Genomic DNA, 18,230 nt, shown 5'->3' with positions numbered 1-18,230 from the left:
CCCAGGAAGGGAGGGAAGAGTCCTCATGGATTTGGAAGTGCCCTTTTTGGGGCTGAAACAGCTCAAACTCCCCAAAACAACGATACCACACAGTCCTGTGATACCTTTCCAGCTTTGCAGAGGGCGTATCCCTGCTGCACAACAGTCAAGGTTTTCCCTGGGAGAAGGGTCAATGCCACAACCCTGTTCTCGATGACAATGCAAAGACTTGGAGGCAGGGCTACCACCCCTAAGCATAACGTGTCAGTGGTGTCTGCAGAAAGGGCTGCTGTTTACATCCATGGAGGCTGATTCTTTTGCACCATGTATTTGGTTTTCATAACGGAGGAGGTGGGAGCAACTGGGAGCAAGGAAGAAATAAGTTGCAAGCCAGTGACATGCTTTCTGTTATCTCTGTACAGGACATGGGGTTGATGCCCTGAATTCTGTGAGCAGGATGTCCCCCTCGCTTCTCGCTCCTGGAAACAGCTCCTGACGTCCTCTCCCCTTCCCGCCCCTGCAGTCTCCGCGTGGAGTGCCCGTGGGAGTGGAAGCACTGCTCCTGCTGGGTGCGAGGGCACCCGTGTGCTGGAGACATCCTGCCCCAGGCCTGCTGTCGTTTGGCCAGAGGCTGCTTTTCCCCACTTGAATAAAGGCGTGCAGTTTGGCATTGCAGCTGGTGGGAAGCGTGAGCGTGTCCTTGTGCCAGAGGGTGCCCAGGGGTGCTGTTCCCCACCAGCACCGTGGGGACACCGGGGCTGGCAGTCCCTGTGGGGCTGGGCTGTTTGCTGTGGGTGAGGAAGGCGCTGTGTGTCCCGGGCAGCCACGGGAGCCAGCACAAAGGTACAAAGAGACCCACAAGGACCACTGAGTCCAAATCCTGGCTCCACAAAGCACCACCCAAAACCAATCCCTATGCCTGAGAGCATTGTCCCAACACTTCTTGGACTCCAGCAGCCTTGGACACCAGCAAGATCCTGTCCAGGTACCTGACAGTCTCTGGGTGCAGAACCTTTCCCTCACACCCAGCCTGACCCTCCCCTGTCCCAGCTCCATGCCGTTCCCTCGGGTCCTGTCGCTGTCCCCAGAGAGCAGAGCTCAGCGCCTGCCCCTCCGCTCCCCTCATGAGGGAGCTGCAGGCCGCCATGAGGCCTCCCCTCGGCCTGTTCCGCTCTGGGCTGAACAAACCAAGGCACCTCAGCCGCTCCTCACACGCTTTTACCTCCAGACCCTTCACCACCTTCATAGCCCTCCCTTGGACATGCCCCATTAGTTTTATGCCCTTCTGACACTGTGGCGCCCAAAACCGCCCCCAGTGCTCGAGGTGAGGCGGCAGCAGGCAGAGCAGAGCAGGACAATCCCTCCTCTTGACCGGCTGCAGTGCTGGGCCTGATGCCCCCCAGGCTATTTGGAGCACAAGTCCTGTGAGGAGCGGCTGAGGGGACAGGGGTGTTTGGTCTGGAGAAGAGGAGGCTCAGGGGAGACCTTATTGCTCTCTGCAACTGCCTGAAAGGAAGGTGTGGGGAGCTGGGGGTCGGCCTCTTCTTGCAGATAACCAGTGATAGGACTAGAGGGAATGGCCTCACATTGTGCCAGGGAAGGTTTAGGTTAGAAAGTAGGAGACATTTCTTCTGAGAAAGAGCAGTCAGGCATTGGTATGGGTTGCCCAGGGAGGTGGTGGATTCACTGTCACTGGTGACAACCAGTACTGGAAGCTGTACTGAAACTAGTGATCTTGCCCATCGCATGCTAGCTGTCAATTTCAAAAACAAAGAGAGGACACCTGAGGGAAGCCTTCTTCTCTGTCCAGGGTACCTGTGTAGCCATTGCCCTCCAGGCACTGAAGGGTGCATGCCTGCTGTGCCCCCGGGTGTCACAAGCTGTGTTGCGTGAGGATAACGGTGATGATTGCAACAGCCCCAGCAGGCACCTCAGCAGCCAGAAGGGACAAGGAGCAACCCCACCATGCCCATGCCCATGGGTCTCTGACTTATTGGCCAAGGGCAGAGGCAGCAGCAGGAAGAAGCCCAGCTCCCACCCACCAGCAATGGCATAAAACCCTCACGTTTAGGGCAAAGCAGCACTCCCTGGCTGCAGGGGCACGTGGACACGAGGGATTCCTGTTGGGTCTCTTTGTGCCTGAGCACCAAGACCTTCATCAGGTAGGTGCACACCTCACAACTCTTCTGAAGAGAAAGGCTGAGGAAAAATCTTTTTCCTGTAGGTGCAGGCAGCCCCAGTCTGAGTTTCCCAAAGTTGTGCCCAGTCTCCTGCAGCACCACCTGGGGTTCTCCCCCAGGTCCTTGTCACCACGGTTTGTCTTCTCTGCAGCAGCCCCGTGAAGACCTGCTCCAGGCTTCAGCCATGAAGATCCTGTTCCTGCTCTTCCCCTTCTTCCTCCTCTTTTTCCAGGGTGCTGCAGGTGAGAGGGGGAGGAGGGAGATGGGCTGAGGTTTGGACCCATGACAGTGTGGTCCTCCATGTCCAGGGAAGCAATGTTATTTGTTGGAGTGATGCAAAGGTTAGGAGCGACTGATGAAAAGAAGCTTTCTGAGTGTCTTTGTAAGAGGTTTGGCTGCAGGCTACAAGCCTGTGTCCAGCTGTTCCTCTGCGCTTGTCTCTGCAAGAGCTCCCATCAGCAAGGCCTTCATAGGGACCTTTTGGCCTGTGCATGGATGTGAGAGAGCCCAAGGGGGATGTTGGCTTGGTGGAATGGCTGGCACACAAAACTGTCCCATGTTCAGGCCTGGTTTCTCAGCTTAGTTTCCCAAAACCTCCTTTTCTTGAGACTCGCCAGGTGGCTTTTGAAGGTTTCCAAGCAGGTTGACTCCATAACTTCTCTGGGCAAGGTGTGCCAGTGCTCTGACCCATGTTGTAATTATCTTTACAATGGCTTCTCTGTGCATGTCTTTCTATTGCAACAGGAAATTATGCCTTCTGTGGAATCAGAGGTGGAGTTTGTCGTCCAGGGGGCTGCCGGTTCCCTGAAAGGCATAATGGGAGATGTTCACTTATCGTTCCTTGCTGCAGCAGGTAAGGTCCTGGCTGCAGAAAGGGATTCCTCCTTTGTCCATTGAAATGATTGTTACAGAACTCTTCCCAGTCCACACCTAACCACCAGCATCTGCAGAATGCGCTCCACAGGAGAGGCCTGGAAAGGAAGGGGATTGTGGGTTCGGATGTGTGGGTTCAGCCCTGTGTGGGGCTGAAGGACCCTAAGCTTAGCCAGCACCTCCCCATTCTCCTCAGCCCCACAAGACTTGCCCAGCCTTTGCAGAGGACTCTCCCATGCTGGCAAAGGGTTAAGGGTACCTTTTGGAGATGGTCAAGGACACGGTCCTGTTCTTGATGCTTCTGCAAAGACTTGGAGTCAGGGCTACCAGCACTAAGGAGGGCACAGTTCTAAGCCATCAGCCATGAGTTCACCTCTGGGCATTTGACTCTTATGTCTCAAGACTCGTTTGTCCTTGGAGAGGAGGTGGGAGAGAGTGGGAGAGAGGCAAAAGGGAGAAGTTTCAAGGAGGTGCCATGCTTGTCTGCTTTCTCTCTACAGGACATGGGGTTGATGCCCTGAATTCTGTGAGCAGGATGTCCCCCTCGCTTCTCGCTCCTGGAAACAGCTCCTGACGTCCTCTCCCCTTCCCACCCCTGCAGTCTCCGCGTGGAGTGCCCGTGGGAGTGGAAGCACTGCTCCTGCTGGGTGCGAGGGCACCCGTGTGCTGGAGACATCCTGCCCCAGGCCTGCTGTCGTTTGGCCAGAGGCTGCTTTTCCCCACTTGAATAAAGGCGTGCAGTTTGGCATTGCAGCTGGTGGGAAGCGTGAGCGTGTCCTTGTGCCAGAGGGTGCCCAGGGGTGCTGTTCCCCACCAGCGCCGTGGGGACGCCGGGGCTGGCAGTCCCTGTGGGGCCGGGCTGTTTGCTGCAGGTGAGGAAGGCGCTGTGCGGGCGCTGCCTGCTGGGGAGGGTGAGCGGGAGCCCTGTGCTGGTGCTGCTGGGCACGGGCGTCCCTTGTCCCGGGCAGCCACGGGCCCAGCAGTGCTGGCTGCGTGTAGAGGGCTGTGCTGGGCAGTGTACTTCCATGTCAATCTCTTTCTGTTGTGTGTAGCACTCTCTTCATTGGATGAGTGCTCAACCCATGTTTCCACGAGTGCCGAGGACTTACAGTCCTGCTTCTTGGTGGGAAAGAAGTGATCTTGTATGCTATGGTGTTGCTGTCTGTGCCCAAGGGGACGTGGACTGTGCTCCAAGAGGAGGGATCAGATTGCACACTGGTGTTTGCCCATGTGTGCGTGAGCTCTGAAAATTCACCCTCAACCTTATTGGTGCTGTTTTGGAGGCTTCCACCACCCTTTCAGTAGCCTCTTCTCATCCCCAAGGGCTTGATGAGTTCCTGCAGTTCCAAGGGTCCTGTTCCCAGGGTCCTAGGGAAAGAATGAGGCTGGCATGAGAACAGATAGTGCTGCTGCACAGTATAGACAGTGGCTGGGCTGTCAGCAGCAATGGTGCGAGATTTTTGAGGACATGAGCTTGCTGCCGCTCCAGCATCAGCTCCCAGGCTGAGCAGTGCAGCACTGGGGACCCAGGGGTGTTCCTGTGCCCTTGGGCTGCCTGTCCTCCCCTTTCTTCAACAGCCACGGGAAATTTTACAATGGGAATCTGGGCGAGGTTCATGGCATTTCGATGGGAGATGCCCACTACCATCCCACAGCAGCCTATGGGAGAAGCTGCTGACACCTCAGGATATCTGGCCAAGAAACATTTTTTCCTGTCCTCCCCCTGTCAGAGAGGACAAGGAATCGCTTTCCTCCTCTGACAGCTCTGAGAAGGATTCCCAGGCCTTCAGCCCTGGGTCTTGTGTCATCCCACCTTGCGAAAGAGACGTTCGCTGCTGTGGTTTGCTGGACACGTCTCGGGATACACACACTGCGTCCTTTGTCTTTGGAAACTGGCACCAAACTGCTGCCATACCACAAAAAGGAACTTAATCTACTCTTTAAGAAGCTGTCCTAGCAAAACTGTGTCTTCTGGGTCTTCTGATGGACATGGCCCCTCTGTCCATCCAGAACCTGCCTAGACCGCTAATCTGCTTCACAGGTAATCTACTCACTTGCTTAAAGTTTGCTGGTGAGTACACCCTGCACCCCCACACACCTGTTGTGGGGCACACACAGACACTCAGTGACCCACAGCCCTGCTCCAGCTGTCAGTGTGGAGCCCGCCCTCGCCTCCCTCACGCCGGTCCCCCAGCAGCTGGTTTGGGGGCACACACCGCTCCTGCCCCATGGTGGGGGGTAGCAGGCCCTGCTGGATCCAGGACCTGATGGCAGGACCCCTCTGACTCCGGCAGCTGGCACCGCAGTAACCACAGGGCCTGCACCCGCGACCTGACTGGTAGCTGGCCCTAAATTCATTCATGCACACCCCCAGGTCTCACCAGTCCTGGCACGCACACACACGAGAGAGAGAGTGCAAATAAGCAGACAGAGTTAAGAAAAGATTTAATGAGGAAATATAAGAAGATTGGACAGAGTGCGGTGATCAGGCACAGGGCTTGGTCAGACAAGCGTACTGACCAGCCCCAATTTACACACAACTGGCCCTTTTATACCCTTTTCTCCCTATCCCCCATTTTTATCTCCTATTTCCCCTTCCCCTGCACACCCCATGTTTTTGCAGAGATCTGCAGCTTCTGCACTGGAGGCCATGGAACTTTAGCGGACCTGGGGCGTGTCCAGAGCAGGGCTACGAAGCTGGTGAACAGCCTGGAGCACAAGTCCTGTGAGGAGCGGCTGAGGGCACTGGGGGTGTTTGGTCTGGAGAAGAGGTTCAGGGCAGACCTTATTGCTCTCTGCAACTGCCTGAAAGGAAGGTGTGGGGAGCTGGGGGTCGGCCTCTTCTCACAGGTAACCAGTGACAGGACTAGAGGGAATGGCCTCAAGTTGTGCCAGGGGAGGTTCAGGTTGGAAGTGAGGAGACATTTCTTCTGAGAAAGAGCAGTCAGGCATTGGGACAGGTTGCCCAGGGAGGTGGTGGCATCACCGTCCCTGGGGGTGTTCAAGGAAAGGTTGGACGTGGTGCTTAGGGACGTGGTTTGGTGGGTGACATTGGTGGTAGGGGGATGGTTGGACCAGATGATCTTGGAGGTCTCTTCCAACCTTAATGATTCTGTGATTCTACACTCTCCCTTGCCCAGGGACCCTTGGCTCACACCTTATCAGCAGTAAGGTTCAGCCTTTCTGGAAGCGGTGCCCGTAGCTCATTAGCCCACCAATTAGTGTGGCTGGGAGGATTGTTTCTGGTGATTACCCCTCAGCCTAGAAGTCCTCCATCAGATAACCCTACTGGAATGAACGTTCCCACATTCTCAGCACCAGAGAGACCTAGGAATAACAAAAAGTGTTCAATGGACGACCACCAAGGTGCTGCCGGGCCCGGAGCCCCCGTGCTGTGAGGAGAGGCTGCGAGAGCTGGGGCTGCTGGGCCTGGAGCAGAGGAGGCTCCGGGGGAGCTCCCCCATGGCCGTCAGGACCCGCAGGGAGGTGCGGAGAGGCCGGAGCCGGGCTCTGCTCAGCGGTGCCCAGGGCCAGGCCCAGAGGCCCCGGGCCCAGCCTGGAGCCCCGGCGGCTCCCCCTGCCCCTCAGGCAGCACTGCTGGGCTGGGCGGGTGCCGGAGCCCTGGCACGGGCTGCCCCGAGAGGGGCCGGGGGCTGATCTCTGGAGAGCTCCCCAAGCCCAGGGACGTGGGGCTGGGCACCCTGCTCAGTGGGACCCTGCTTTAGCAGAAAGGAACCTCCAGAGGTTTCTTCCAACCTCAACCGCAACTGTAACCAACCGCCTCCCTTTCTTATTGTCCCTTGTTGCATTGGAAAAGGCCTTGATGATTACCCATAGAGGAACTGACACTCTCCTCTATACACCCTTACAGTTATCTTGCCTTTATGACTTGACATCCCTGTGGTGTGCAAAGAGACCAACCTCTACTACCAAAACTCCCAATAGGTATACCCTTGGAGTCAGGGTACCAGAAAAGCTCTTCCAAACACCTTGAGAGGCAATCACTGAGTTGAATGTGCAGCACAGCTCCCTCCTTCCATGCAAGGGCTGCCACTTGTCCCAAGGTATGGCTGCAGAAGCCATGACTGTATCAGTGGTTTATTTATTTACCTGGAATGTTCTGGGAGCAGATGCAGATGGACTGGGTTGGTTGGTTTACTGACCTTAACATGTATCCTGGTGTTACTCTCTATTTGAATAGTCACTAGACAGAAACTGTTATGGGTATGACCTTTGGCATGTCAGGTGCACAGACATCTTGCCACAGATGAAAGTGTTCTTTCAATGCGTACAGGTGAGAGGGTTTTCAATATTCTGCATGTTCTTGCACATCACATATGAACTGACTGTTAATCACATGGGAGAAGGCAAAGAAGAATTCATTTTTTTTTTTTTTTTTTTTTTCTGGGATCAGACTGCTGCTTGCTGTCTGCACCAACCAATTGCTTTGTACATCCTGAAAAAATTTCAACAAGCCACTGCAGCCCGTGTGTCTGCTGTGCACCAGAGTGTCACAAGACGTGTTGCATGAGGATAACGGTGAAGACTGCTGTTGCAATGTTGATTGCCCCCAGCAGGCACCTCAACAGCAGGGAGGGACGAGGAGCAACCCCACCATGCCCATGCGGATGGGTCACTGACTGATTGGCCAAGGGCAGAGGTAGCAGCACGAAGAAGCCCAGCTCCCACCTGCTATAAAACCAGGGTGTCTGGGGCAAAACAGTACTCCCTGGATGCACGTAATTCCTGGTGAACCAAACCCATCACCAGGTAAGTAATTCCAGGGCCTCTTTCAGGAAAGATGCCATTCAGTCTCTCTGTGCAAATCCATCTTCCTGGAACCATCTAAATTGCAAACTGTTGGAAGAATCTGTGAATATAAACAAGAACTAGAGGAGGCTGGGAAAGAAAATAAACGTTCATATGAGTATTGGAGCCCAGAGCATTTGGAAGCTGGAGCTGGGGTTTCCTAACTGCAGGGGAGACTGGTAAGGTGCCTTGATGCTGGAGGAGACACCCAACATCTTCTGTTCTGGGGGGAGCAGGGACTTCACGGGGCAAAGTTCAGGTAGCAAAATATATTTTTCATCTTCTCAGGCTTCAGACAACTCAAAAGGTTGAATTGTGTTACTGTTTCTGGTCACCAAGAATTTCCTGCCTTCTTGCTCCTCCCTGGGGCTCGGCTGCATGGAGCGCTGGCAGTAAATGTGAGGCTGGGGAGTTTTCTTATTGCTGAGAAACCTGGGAATTAATGTGAGTTGAGGTGGTACAGTCCCTGACTGAGCCAGGATGACCTTCCTGAGCCTTGGGAAGCAGAGGTGATAGAGCAGGGTGGTTTCGGTGGCCAGCTGTGGACCACCTGAGGTGTATAGCACCAACTAGCCCTTCGTATAGTGTGGCATCTCCAGGCGCAAACATTTCTCTGACTTCCAGAGCCTGGATCTTTTATTGACCTAACTATTGGAATTGCACTGACTATTGACACAAGCATCTCCTGATGTGTAAACCATCTCTGCTTTGGCATTTGATTAAGAAGAGACAGAAGTGAGAGAACAAATGCACTAGTGGTACTTCTGACCTGCTGACTGTGCTAGAAAGTGTATCTCGTGTCACCCCTTGATTCTGTATCGCAGGAAAATTATTTAATTCTGCTCAGGAGACAAACATGCCCTGTGAAAGTCCTGAGGGACTATAAATATTAAAAGTAATTTTTCTTTCCTTATAATCTGAGTTTCAGTAGATGCTGTTTTGAATAAAATGGCAACAATTAACCATGAGTCTTCTAGTCTGTGTTTTGGGGAAAACACCAGGAAGAACTGTGAGGAATCATTGAATCATAGAATGGGTTGGAAGGGACCTTAAAGATCATCTAATTCCAAGCCCCCTGCCATGGGCAGGGACACCTTCCACTAGGCCAGATTGCTCAAAGACAGTGAAAAAAACTCTAGTTTGTCCAACAGGCTGGTACTTCCCCAAATGCTTCAAGAATATCCATGAACTTGTAATGCTGAGTCTTTATTACCTCCTTTTGTTGGTGATGGTGCTTCTGCCGTTTGGCACGCCATGTGTGCCCAGCCTTCTCCTTGCCCTTTCTTTGTTGCCTTGTTGTCTCCCCTCTGCAGCTCCGTGAAGACCTGGGACAGGCGCAAACCATGCGGATCCTGTACCTGCTCTTCCCCTTCATCCTCCTCTTGGTCCAGGGTGCTGCAGGTGAGTAGAGAAGAGGGCAGTTGGGGTGAGGTGTGAACCCCCATGAGTGGGGTTCTTCATGTCCTGGGAAGTGATTTGCCAGAGATGGGTAACGATTAGGAGGTGTTGGTTCCGATGAACGGCTGGGCTTTTGTGTTTGATGCTTTGTGCACATGGTTGGCTGAGATCCACGGGTGGTATCAGCCCCTCTAGACCCACACACAATTTTTATAGGTATCCCATACTCATGTTCTTTAACTTTTGCTCTGTGCAGGATCCTCCTTGGTTCCAGGAAACAAGGAGCAATGTCATCGAGAAAAGGGCTTCTGTGGATTTCTGAACTGCCCTTTCCCCTTTGGCATCTCAGGGAAATGTTCAAGATTTTTCTTTTGCTGCAAAAAGTAAGCTTTGGGATTGGAGATGAAGTTGGGCTGCGACTGTGATAGCAGAAATAGCTGCTGTTGTGTTTAAGCCCCGAGCCTCGCTGCTGGCTTTGTGCTATACATGCTCCAGGGCAGAAACCAGGGGAGGTGGAAGGATCTAAGGAAAGGAGAAGGTGCCCTGTGAGGGGCAGGAGGAGCCATAAGTCAGACAGCACCTTCCCCATTCCCCTCAGCTCCATGGGGCTGCCTGACCTGGGGGCTTTCAGAAATCCTTCCCCGGGCTAGAAAAGAATGAAGGCTGTCCTGTAGGTAGTGTGAAGCTGAGGAACCACTCCCTCCTCTGCAAATCCTTGGAAACAAGGTTGCAAACAAGCCATCTGCAATACAAGCTGATTATCTGCATTGGGATTAGTCTTAATATGTCATTACCATTGTTATCCAGGAGAAGTGATATGCACAGGGAGATAAAAAAAGAAGGAAAACAGAATAAAAGTAGATGACTTCAAAGCGTGCTTTCTCTCTGCAGATTATTCGGTTGAACAGCTGGACTTTCAAAGCAGGATGTCCCCCTCGCTTCTCGCTCCTGGAAACAGCTCCTGACGTCCTCTCCCCTTCCCGCCCCTGCAGTCTCCGCGTGGAGTGCCCGTGGGAGTGGAAGCACTGCTCCTGCTGGGTGCGAGGGCACCCGTGTGCTGGAGACATCCTGCCCCAGGCCTGCTGTCGTTTGGCCAGAGGCTGCTTTTCCCCGCTCGAATAAAGGCGTGCAGTTTGGCATTGCAGTTGGTGGGAAGCAGTGAGCGTGTCCTTGTGCCAGAGGGTGCCCAGGGATGCTGTTCCCCACCAGCGCCGTGGGGACACCGGGGCTGGCAGTCCCTGTGGGGCCTGGGCTGTTTGCTGCGGGTGAGGAAGGCGCTGTGCGGGCGCTGCCTGCTGGGGAGGATCAGCATGGGCATCCCTTATCCCAGGCAGCCACAGGTGCCAGCAGCGTGCAGAGGGCTGTGCCTTGCTGGGCATGCCCAGGGCTGCCCATCTGACCCCATCTGGTGGCCCTACAGGTCCCACCACACAGCAGGATGGGACCCCCATCTCCCTCATCAGCTGCCACATCCCTTCTGGAGGGGTCTGATCCCCCAGGCAGCACACAAGGAGTCCTTTATAGTTCTTGGAGGGAATATCATACAATCCTAGAATGGCTCAGGTTGGAAGGGACCTTAAAGATCACCCAGTTCCAACCCCCTGTCATCAGCAGGGATGCCACCCACTAGATCAGGTTGCTCACAACCTCATCCAACCTGGCCTTGAACACCTCCAGGGATGAGGCATCCACAACCTCTCTGGGCAGCCTGTTCTGGTGCCTCACCATCCTCTGAGTGAAGGATTTCCTCCTCACCTCTAATGTAAATCTCCCCTCAAGCAAGGGCCAAGGCAAAGGGCTCAAGCTTAAAAGAAGTCCTCCAATGATGTTTGGGAGGGTCCTGCTTATCACAGCTGTTTCTCATGCAGCACTGTGATTCAATGCCATGTAGCAGCTCCACGTGAATTCTGGCTTTGAAAACAGGCAGCTGAACCTTGTAAAGGGGTGGGACGAGCACATACCATTCCCTGTGTCTCTCCTGAGATGGCAACCCTGTACCTGGAGGCCCCAGGGCTTGGCACTTTCCCTAGGAGGGACTTTCAGTCTTGTCAAGATGGAAAGGAAGTGCTTCTCTATGTTGTACTTGATGATATGTATGAGTCTGCTTTCCTACTGTACTCAAAAAGCAGACTTGTCTCAAGATGAAGGTTGAAGCTCAAAAAATCACCAAAAAGAAGCTTTCTGCTCGAATTGAACTCTAGGGAAACCTTGACAGCTGGTGCCTGGCTGCCCACCAACTCCTCCTGCGTTATGAAATAACCACAACTCTTGTCCTTCATGTTCACAGTTTGTGCTTTGTCCACAGACCTAACCATAGAAGGTTACCTTGTGGAGCAGCGCTGCTCAAGAGAATATAAGCACTTTGGACAAGCTTATGTAGTTCAGGCAGAACTGCAGGGAGGAAGAAAGAGGTCAAGCCAAGAAGAAATATTTCAATACCAAATATAATGTGATCTGTGCAGTACGTACTGCTTGAACACCTACATTTCTAGTGCCATCTGATATTGCTCTTGGACTCTGTGTGCTGTTGTAGAAGAGTGAAGGTCTCTTGCAAGTCCTGCCCGTTGAACACCTGTAATTCTAAATGTTATAAGTAAGGTTTAAGGATCTTATCTGTATGGTGTGTTAACAGCGTTGAACGCTCTTTAGTGTAGGAAGTTGTAGCAGAAACAGCAAGCTAGATGTTGCTTTTTCATATTGTATTTGGTCTAATAATGAATACAGCATAATTATCCTGCTTATCTGCTGGTTAAATAGTAAAAACTGTTTTTTTTATAAGACAATTCATTTCCACTCTTGCATTTCTCAGCACCTGTTATGGTGACTACTGAAATCACCCTGATGCTTTCAGACAGCTTTGTTTCTGTTCTGGTGTCTTTTTTTTCCCCATTAATACAGAGCGCTGGGCTTGCTTTCATCCACAGCAGCGTGGCCAGCAGGGCAAGGGAGGGGATTTTCCCCCTCTCCTCTGCTCCGTTTTTTTGTTTGTTTGTTTGTTTGTTTGTTTTTTGGGGGGGGTTGCAAGACAAAGAGAATTTTTTGCTTCTTTTCATTTCCCATACTTGCTTCCTAGCACAGTGTTACAAGGCCAATGGGGGGAAAAGGAGAAAGGAATCCTTGCCCTATTTAAGGGTTGCCCTAGTCACCATGCTACCCGAATTTGGCATGACAGCCCCTGCCTTTGGCTATGATACAGAAATGATGGGGGAAAAAAATCAGGATATGAATTTTTATACCACTACGTAAGAAATTATGCTACAGAGGATTAGAAATCAGATGGGACACCTGAGGATAAGATTGTTCCCACCTAAGAAGTGCAAAGAAAGTCACAGGACATATAAGTGCTGTGTTTTTGGCACACAAACAAAATCACCTCCTGAGCAGCATTTCAGAAATGTATGTATCCCAGTTAAGAACTGGAGGCAGTGTGTCATGGGGTGGCAGAGGAACTAATGAAGAGAGACAGGCATAAGCTATAATTCTCCAGCTATTGGCTTTTATGCATCTTCTCAGAGGGACAGGTGAAAAATAAAAGGCAAAACTTACACCTTTTGCTGTGAAGCTGCAGGACAAACAACTTCCTGGAGAGCAAAGAAGTGGCTGAACCTGTTGCACTATTAAAAAAAAATAAGGAAATAGGCCTACATCTTTCCAGGAATGATCCCAGGCAGCTTCCAGCAGCCACAGCATTGAGTCCCATGTGCTGATGTTTTAACAGATTGTGGGTATCTCTTTGTTCAGTTATTTCTATTCCTCTTTCCCAAAAGAAAAGAAAGGGTTTCTGCATGTCTTTGTTTGTTTGTTTGTTTTGCTTTTTTTGTTTGTTTTGAAGAATTTTGGCATCTGAGTACCTTCCCACAAAGGGAAGCTGAGTTCTTCCAGCCAGTTTATCTCTTTGTACTGAAGGGTAAGGTATTCAGTCCATGTCTATCTATCCCTTGACAGCTACATGTCTCAGAAAAACCCAAATTAAGGAGCAGTTGGCACACTGTAAATTGATAACCTTTGGAGTTTAGGTATCAAACCCCAGGTACAGTCGTCACCCTCAGCCCATGCAACAGACACCCACGTTTCAGCAATGTGAATGCTATGCAATGGCAATTTATTCAAAATGAGGGAAGGCAATGCAGAATACCTTTGGATTTACTCTATATCGTAAAGCTTTTTGCATTAAAAATGAGAGGTGCTTGAGACTTTGTTGTAGCAGTATCCAGTGGTTGTAGCAGGAAGGGGATTCAAAGAAAGTTCCTGGAAGAAATTTTCATAGCTCTTGAATGGACAGTCCACGAAGTTTTTATACATCCCATGGCCTGCACAAAGAGAAAAAAGAAATGTATTTGCATTCCTTCCCTACTTACTCGCAGTCCATGCATATTTTCCTCCTGGGTATATACATTCCCAAATACCTAATGTCAGGTGCAAGTCAGGCTGGAGCAGTCTTGTGCACTCACACCTGTGAGTGGGAATGGTGCTTTCTGATTGCCCCAGGAAAAGCAGGGAATTAAATTGCTGTCCCTTGATATTGGGGTGAGTGCGTTCATTCCCGAGTGAAAATAGAATAGGTTATCTTTGGTATGAGAGTTTCTTTTTATGACATAGTTGCATTTTTTTTTACACACGTCCGATAACACTCAGATCTCTGTTCACCCTGCAGTCAAAACTGAATTCCCATTTGTTCCCCACACACCACAGCAACCCAGCTCTGAAAATATTAAACTCTGCTGTTTTGCTCCATCAGGGGAGTTATAAAGTGGTCAAAGAGACCTGGGGCAGCACATGCCTGACATCTCTGACTATACTTTGCCCTTCTTGCTGAGGCACATCATGGAGCACATCTCAGGAGAAAGAGCACCACGGAGCTCTGCTAGCAACCTACTTCAAGACCAGACTGTCCTCATGACATCTTATTTTTTTTTCTTATGTCCAGTCTGAACATTCAATGGCACTTTGGGGTTAAGGACATGGGCAATATATTTGTCTGCTATGGATGAACCTCAGTGAATGGCAAACTCACGATTTGCAGCAGGAGCGGAACCCAAAGCAGTTTCCAACTCTGACCAGGTGGATGGGACATCTTCCAAAGTGGCAGGACCCTTTCCTACAGAGAAACATGTCCCGCTGGGGTGAAGACAATCCTGCAACAAGAAGAACAAAGTTACTTCCCTCCGATTCTGCAGGGCAGGGTGAATGCAGTCTCAGTGCCAGCAGGATTTCCCATTCGTTGAGCTGCCTTCACCAATAACTGTTCTTAAGGACTGTTGCCCAGATTTGGCCACGTGGAAAGGACAGGTAAGAGCAGAGCTCACAAAGCAGATTTACAAATCCTTCCCTGCTTTATCCTCCCGCGTATCGATTTTTGCATGGACTCTTCTGCATTCCAGTGTGTCCTGGTTTCAGTTAGGACAGAGTTAATTTTCCTCCTAGTAGCTGGTAGGGTGCTGTGTTTTGGATTAGGATGAGAAGAGCGCTGATAACATGCTGATGTTTTAATTGTTGTAGAGCAATGCTTACACCAAGCCAAGGACTTTTCAGCTTCTCGCTCTGTCCTGCTAGCGAGCAGGCTGGGGGTGCAGCAGGAGCTGGGAGGGGACAGACCCAGGACAGCTGACCCAAACTGGCCAAAGGGGTATTCCATACCATCTGACGTCATGCTGAACAATATATAGGGGTGGCTAGCCGGGGTGGGGGGGCGGCTGCTCGGGGATAGGCTGGGCATCGGTCAGCGGGTGGTGAGCAATTGCATTGTGCATCACTTGTTTCGTACACATTATTAGTAGTAGTACTGTTATCATGATTATTATTATTGTTATTATTATTTTCCTGTCTTAATAAACTGTCTTTATCTCAACTCACAGGCTTCACTTTCCCGTTTCTTTCCCCCATCCCGGAGAGGGAGGGGGGAGGGTGAGCGAACGGCTGTGTGGTGTTTAGCTGCCGGCCGGGTTCAACCACAACACAGGGACAGCATTTTCAGGGAGGAGGTCAGACTGATAAACGCCTATGTGGCATTGCTGAACACTTAGGGGGAGGTCTCCCAAAGTCCCAGCCCCGTATCTTGGTCATGGAGGCAGAATATCTAGCATTAAAGCACAGGTTAGGAAAGATACAGACCTCCTGGCTCCTTGTCCTTTATCTTATGGAACAGAGACATGCCTCAGAGCCTTCATTACTGGTTCCTATCCAAAAATAGTTGGCTAATCTTCATTTTTGCCCACATATGCACCACTTTGTTGTTTGAAAACCACGGCCAGCACAGGCAGAGTCTCGGGTGTCTAACTCCAGAACATTTAGCATGAACATTTTAGGAAGGCACCAGCAAAGAGGATTTTTTTTTTTTCAGCAGTCATCATTTCTCCAACTTTGAAAGAGTTTTCACAGGAGACATGGACAGCACAGGCACCAAGCTGAGTATTTGATTAACTCCTGTTTGGTTTCTATTAATTTTAACTAATAGTGTTTAAAATGCACCAGGGAGCTTGCTTCAGGTGCACAAAAATCACTTCCTAGCATCCTTTCATTTCTTTTCATCTTACCTGGAGAAACCTGGAACGCCAGGAAGAGGAGAGAAAAGAGCAGGTAAAGGATCCTCATGGCTGCAGATCTGCTGAGCCACTACAGGGAAGAGGACCAAGAAAGGTGTGACAGACAGCCCTCAAACTTACTGTCTTCCGAACTGTACAAACATTGTAGTAATCAAAATGGCACTTATATTACTTTTTCTTCAAACTTTCAATAAACCTAGTAATGCCTATGTGGCCTCATGACTGCTGTGTGAGCATTTCTGGGAAAAGGAAAGACATATGGGGCAACATGCTTTCGGGATATGTGATTATTAAATTATTTTAATTCAGATTTCCTCTCACATTTTGCAAATAGCCCTTAGCCAAAATGCAGACATGACCTTAGGTTTGGTTAAATGTTTTATCTAATAAATAAACAACACTAAGCAGAAAGAGGTGATCCTACAGACAAGCTTACAAACTACAAGAAGAAACGTTCATTTTGCAACTTTAAAACTTATCAAGAAATAGCAGCTAAAAGCTACTTGCTCAAAATCATCAGTTTTATTCTAGAATGATTGAAATTTTAAAAAACAAACGTGCAATGACTGCATTAAAGCAGTCAATGATTAATGCAACTAATATTGGTAAAATGGGATAAGTTAGCCTAGAGGGGGCTTCTGGATAGAAAGGAGGTATTTAATCATATATTCTGATCCATCATTTCTGATCCATACATTCTGATCCATCACAAATTATTTTCTCTTAAGCAATGCAGGGAAACGAGGTTGTGATGGAATACTGTATTTCTGCAAATAGAATGACAGAGAGTAGCCCAAAGGGGATTTGCAATTAGTATCAGAAGTCCGCTCCAAATATTTGAAAATTATTTCCATATTTCCGTATTTGAAAATATCAGGAGAAATGAATAAACAAAGTTAACTTAATTCTGAAAATGAAATAAAGTTCTTAACATAGATACCAAATATATTCTGGTTTCTGCCTAAGAAGCCAGCAACTTCTCTGGACCTCAGTCCTTTTTAAAACAACCTGACCCAGACCCATTTTTTCCTAGGAGTTAATAAGCAGAGTATCTTTATCAAAGCCTACTAGGTATTAGCTCTTATTTGAACTGCTTACTCAATCTGTGTAACTGTGTAGATTAACATTTTTAGTAACTTAAAAATTTAGGTTAATAATGCAGAGGGTTTTTTTGTTTGTAAAAAAAAAAAAAAGAAAAAGAAAAAAAATACATAACAGGAGAAGATATTAAAAGAAAGACTGAAAAGAACCGAGAAGTTACCAGGTACTAGATGAGCTCAGAGGTCAGATGAACTCTTCTTGGTCCCTTCCTTCCACGGGGCTTTAGTTGTGAGATGAAAGCGTCTTTTATAACATCTTTGCTATGGGTAGTGACGATTGCTTTCTCTTTCCACCAAGTATACATCGAGCCAATCAAAATGGGACTCATCTTTTTGGTGACTTCTAATCCAACCAGAATCAAGTTGCTTCTCACTTCCCAGTCAAAAAGCAGGGTTTGCCTCAGCCTACTGAAGATTTGCTCCTGGAAAATCCCAGGTTCTCCATGCAATACCTCTTGTGACACTCCGGTTTGTGTAAGATGCGTTAAACCACAGTGGTATGTGTCAAACATCTTGGGACATATGTCGAATCATTCCTGGTTGGGAGCAACAGAAGGCACTGCAATACAGAGCATCTGTGTGTTCTCCCCATTAGTTTATTTTCTGTTCCATGAATGCAGAATATAAGAACATAGAGCCTTTGGGAATAGTCTAGCTACAATCTCATGCAATAACCAAAATGCACCTTGGATTTGTATAGTGCTTAATTGTGTTTATTCTTTTGTTTCCACATCTTCATTTATATATTTTTTTCAGTTCCTAACATCTGTCTTGCCTGTTTGTTCATAGGTAAACACTGACGTTCCTAGAGAAGCACCCACAATGAAATTTTAAATTGCCTTAGTATAGTTTTGAAGTAATACCCTGGTGGTCTTCATGCTGATTCAGGTTGCGCAGGGGTTTTCATGCATGCAAACTATATTCCCTAGGAGGAAAGTGAACAAGACGTTTTACTTCAAAGGTGCTCCAAAGGTGCTCTGAAGGTATTGCAGTGCCTAGTGTGGGCTATACCACCGCCAGGTCCTGTAGTGTGCATCCAATATTTCTTTCTCTTTTAAAGCTGGAGAATTTGTACCGGAGGATCAGCAATATGAGGAGAGGCTGAGGGACCCATCTTTGTTCAGCTTGGAGAAAAAGATAGTTAAAGGGGAATCTAATTACTGTTCATAACCACCCAATAGTAGCTATAACGAAGATGGAGCCACACTCCTATCTGAGGTTCACAGTGATGAGAGGTAACAGACACAAACTTTAGCTGGGGAAATTCCAATTAGATATAAAGTTAAAAACCTCACACAATGAGGGTTGTCAAACACTTGAACAGGGTCCCAGCAAATTTGTAGTATCTT

The 18,230-nt window shown here is 49.4% G+C and overlaps 2 protein-coding genes across 2 annotated transcripts; one reads left to right on the top strand and one right to left on the bottom strand.

Annotated features, from left to right (window-relative positions):
- Nucleotides 1-9,184: 9,184 nt before the first annotated feature.
- LOC118256563 (ostricacin-2-like) lies at nucleotides 9,185-9,626 on the top strand. The gene is made up of 2 exons (XM_035563643.1): nucleotides 9,185-9,242; nucleotides 9,496-9,626. Exons 1-2 carry the CDS (start codon nucleotides 9,185-9,187, stop codon nucleotides 9,624-9,626), a joined length of 189 nt encoding a protein of 62 aa, XP_035419536.1.
- Nucleotides 9,627-13,387: 3,761 nt separating this feature from the next.
- On the bottom strand, nucleotides 13,388-15,830 carry LOC118256529 (antimicrobial peptide THP2-like). Its single transcript, XM_035563608.1, is given in 3 exon segments — nucleotides 13,388-13,549; nucleotides 14,250-14,374; nucleotides 15,773-15,830. Coding segments are annotated over 3 exon segments (345 nt in total).
- Between the last annotated feature and the right edge of the window lie 2,400 nt (nucleotides 15,831-18,230).

Source organism: Cygnus atratus, chromosome 3, assembly GCF_013377495.2.
Source record: "Cygnus atratus isolate AKBS03 ecotype Queensland, Australia chromosome 3, CAtr_DNAZoo_HiC_assembly, whole genome shotgun sequence".
Taxonomy (NCBI): Eukaryota; Metazoa; Chordata; class Aves; order Anseriformes; family Anatidae; genus Cygnus; species Cygnus atratus.
Note: the sequence above shows the minus strand (reverse complement) of the source record. Positions and strands in the feature narration are given on the sequence as shown.

Coding starts and splice junctions, on each gene's coding strand:
- LOC118256563 (XM_035563643.1), top strand. CDS start 9,185: ATGCGGATCCTGTACCTGCTCTTCCCCTTCATCCTCCTCTTGGTCCAG. Junction 9,243..9,495: donor CTTGGTCCAGGGTGCTGCAG/GTGAGTAGAGAA, acceptor TGCTCTGTGCAG/GATCCTCCTTGGTTCCAGGA.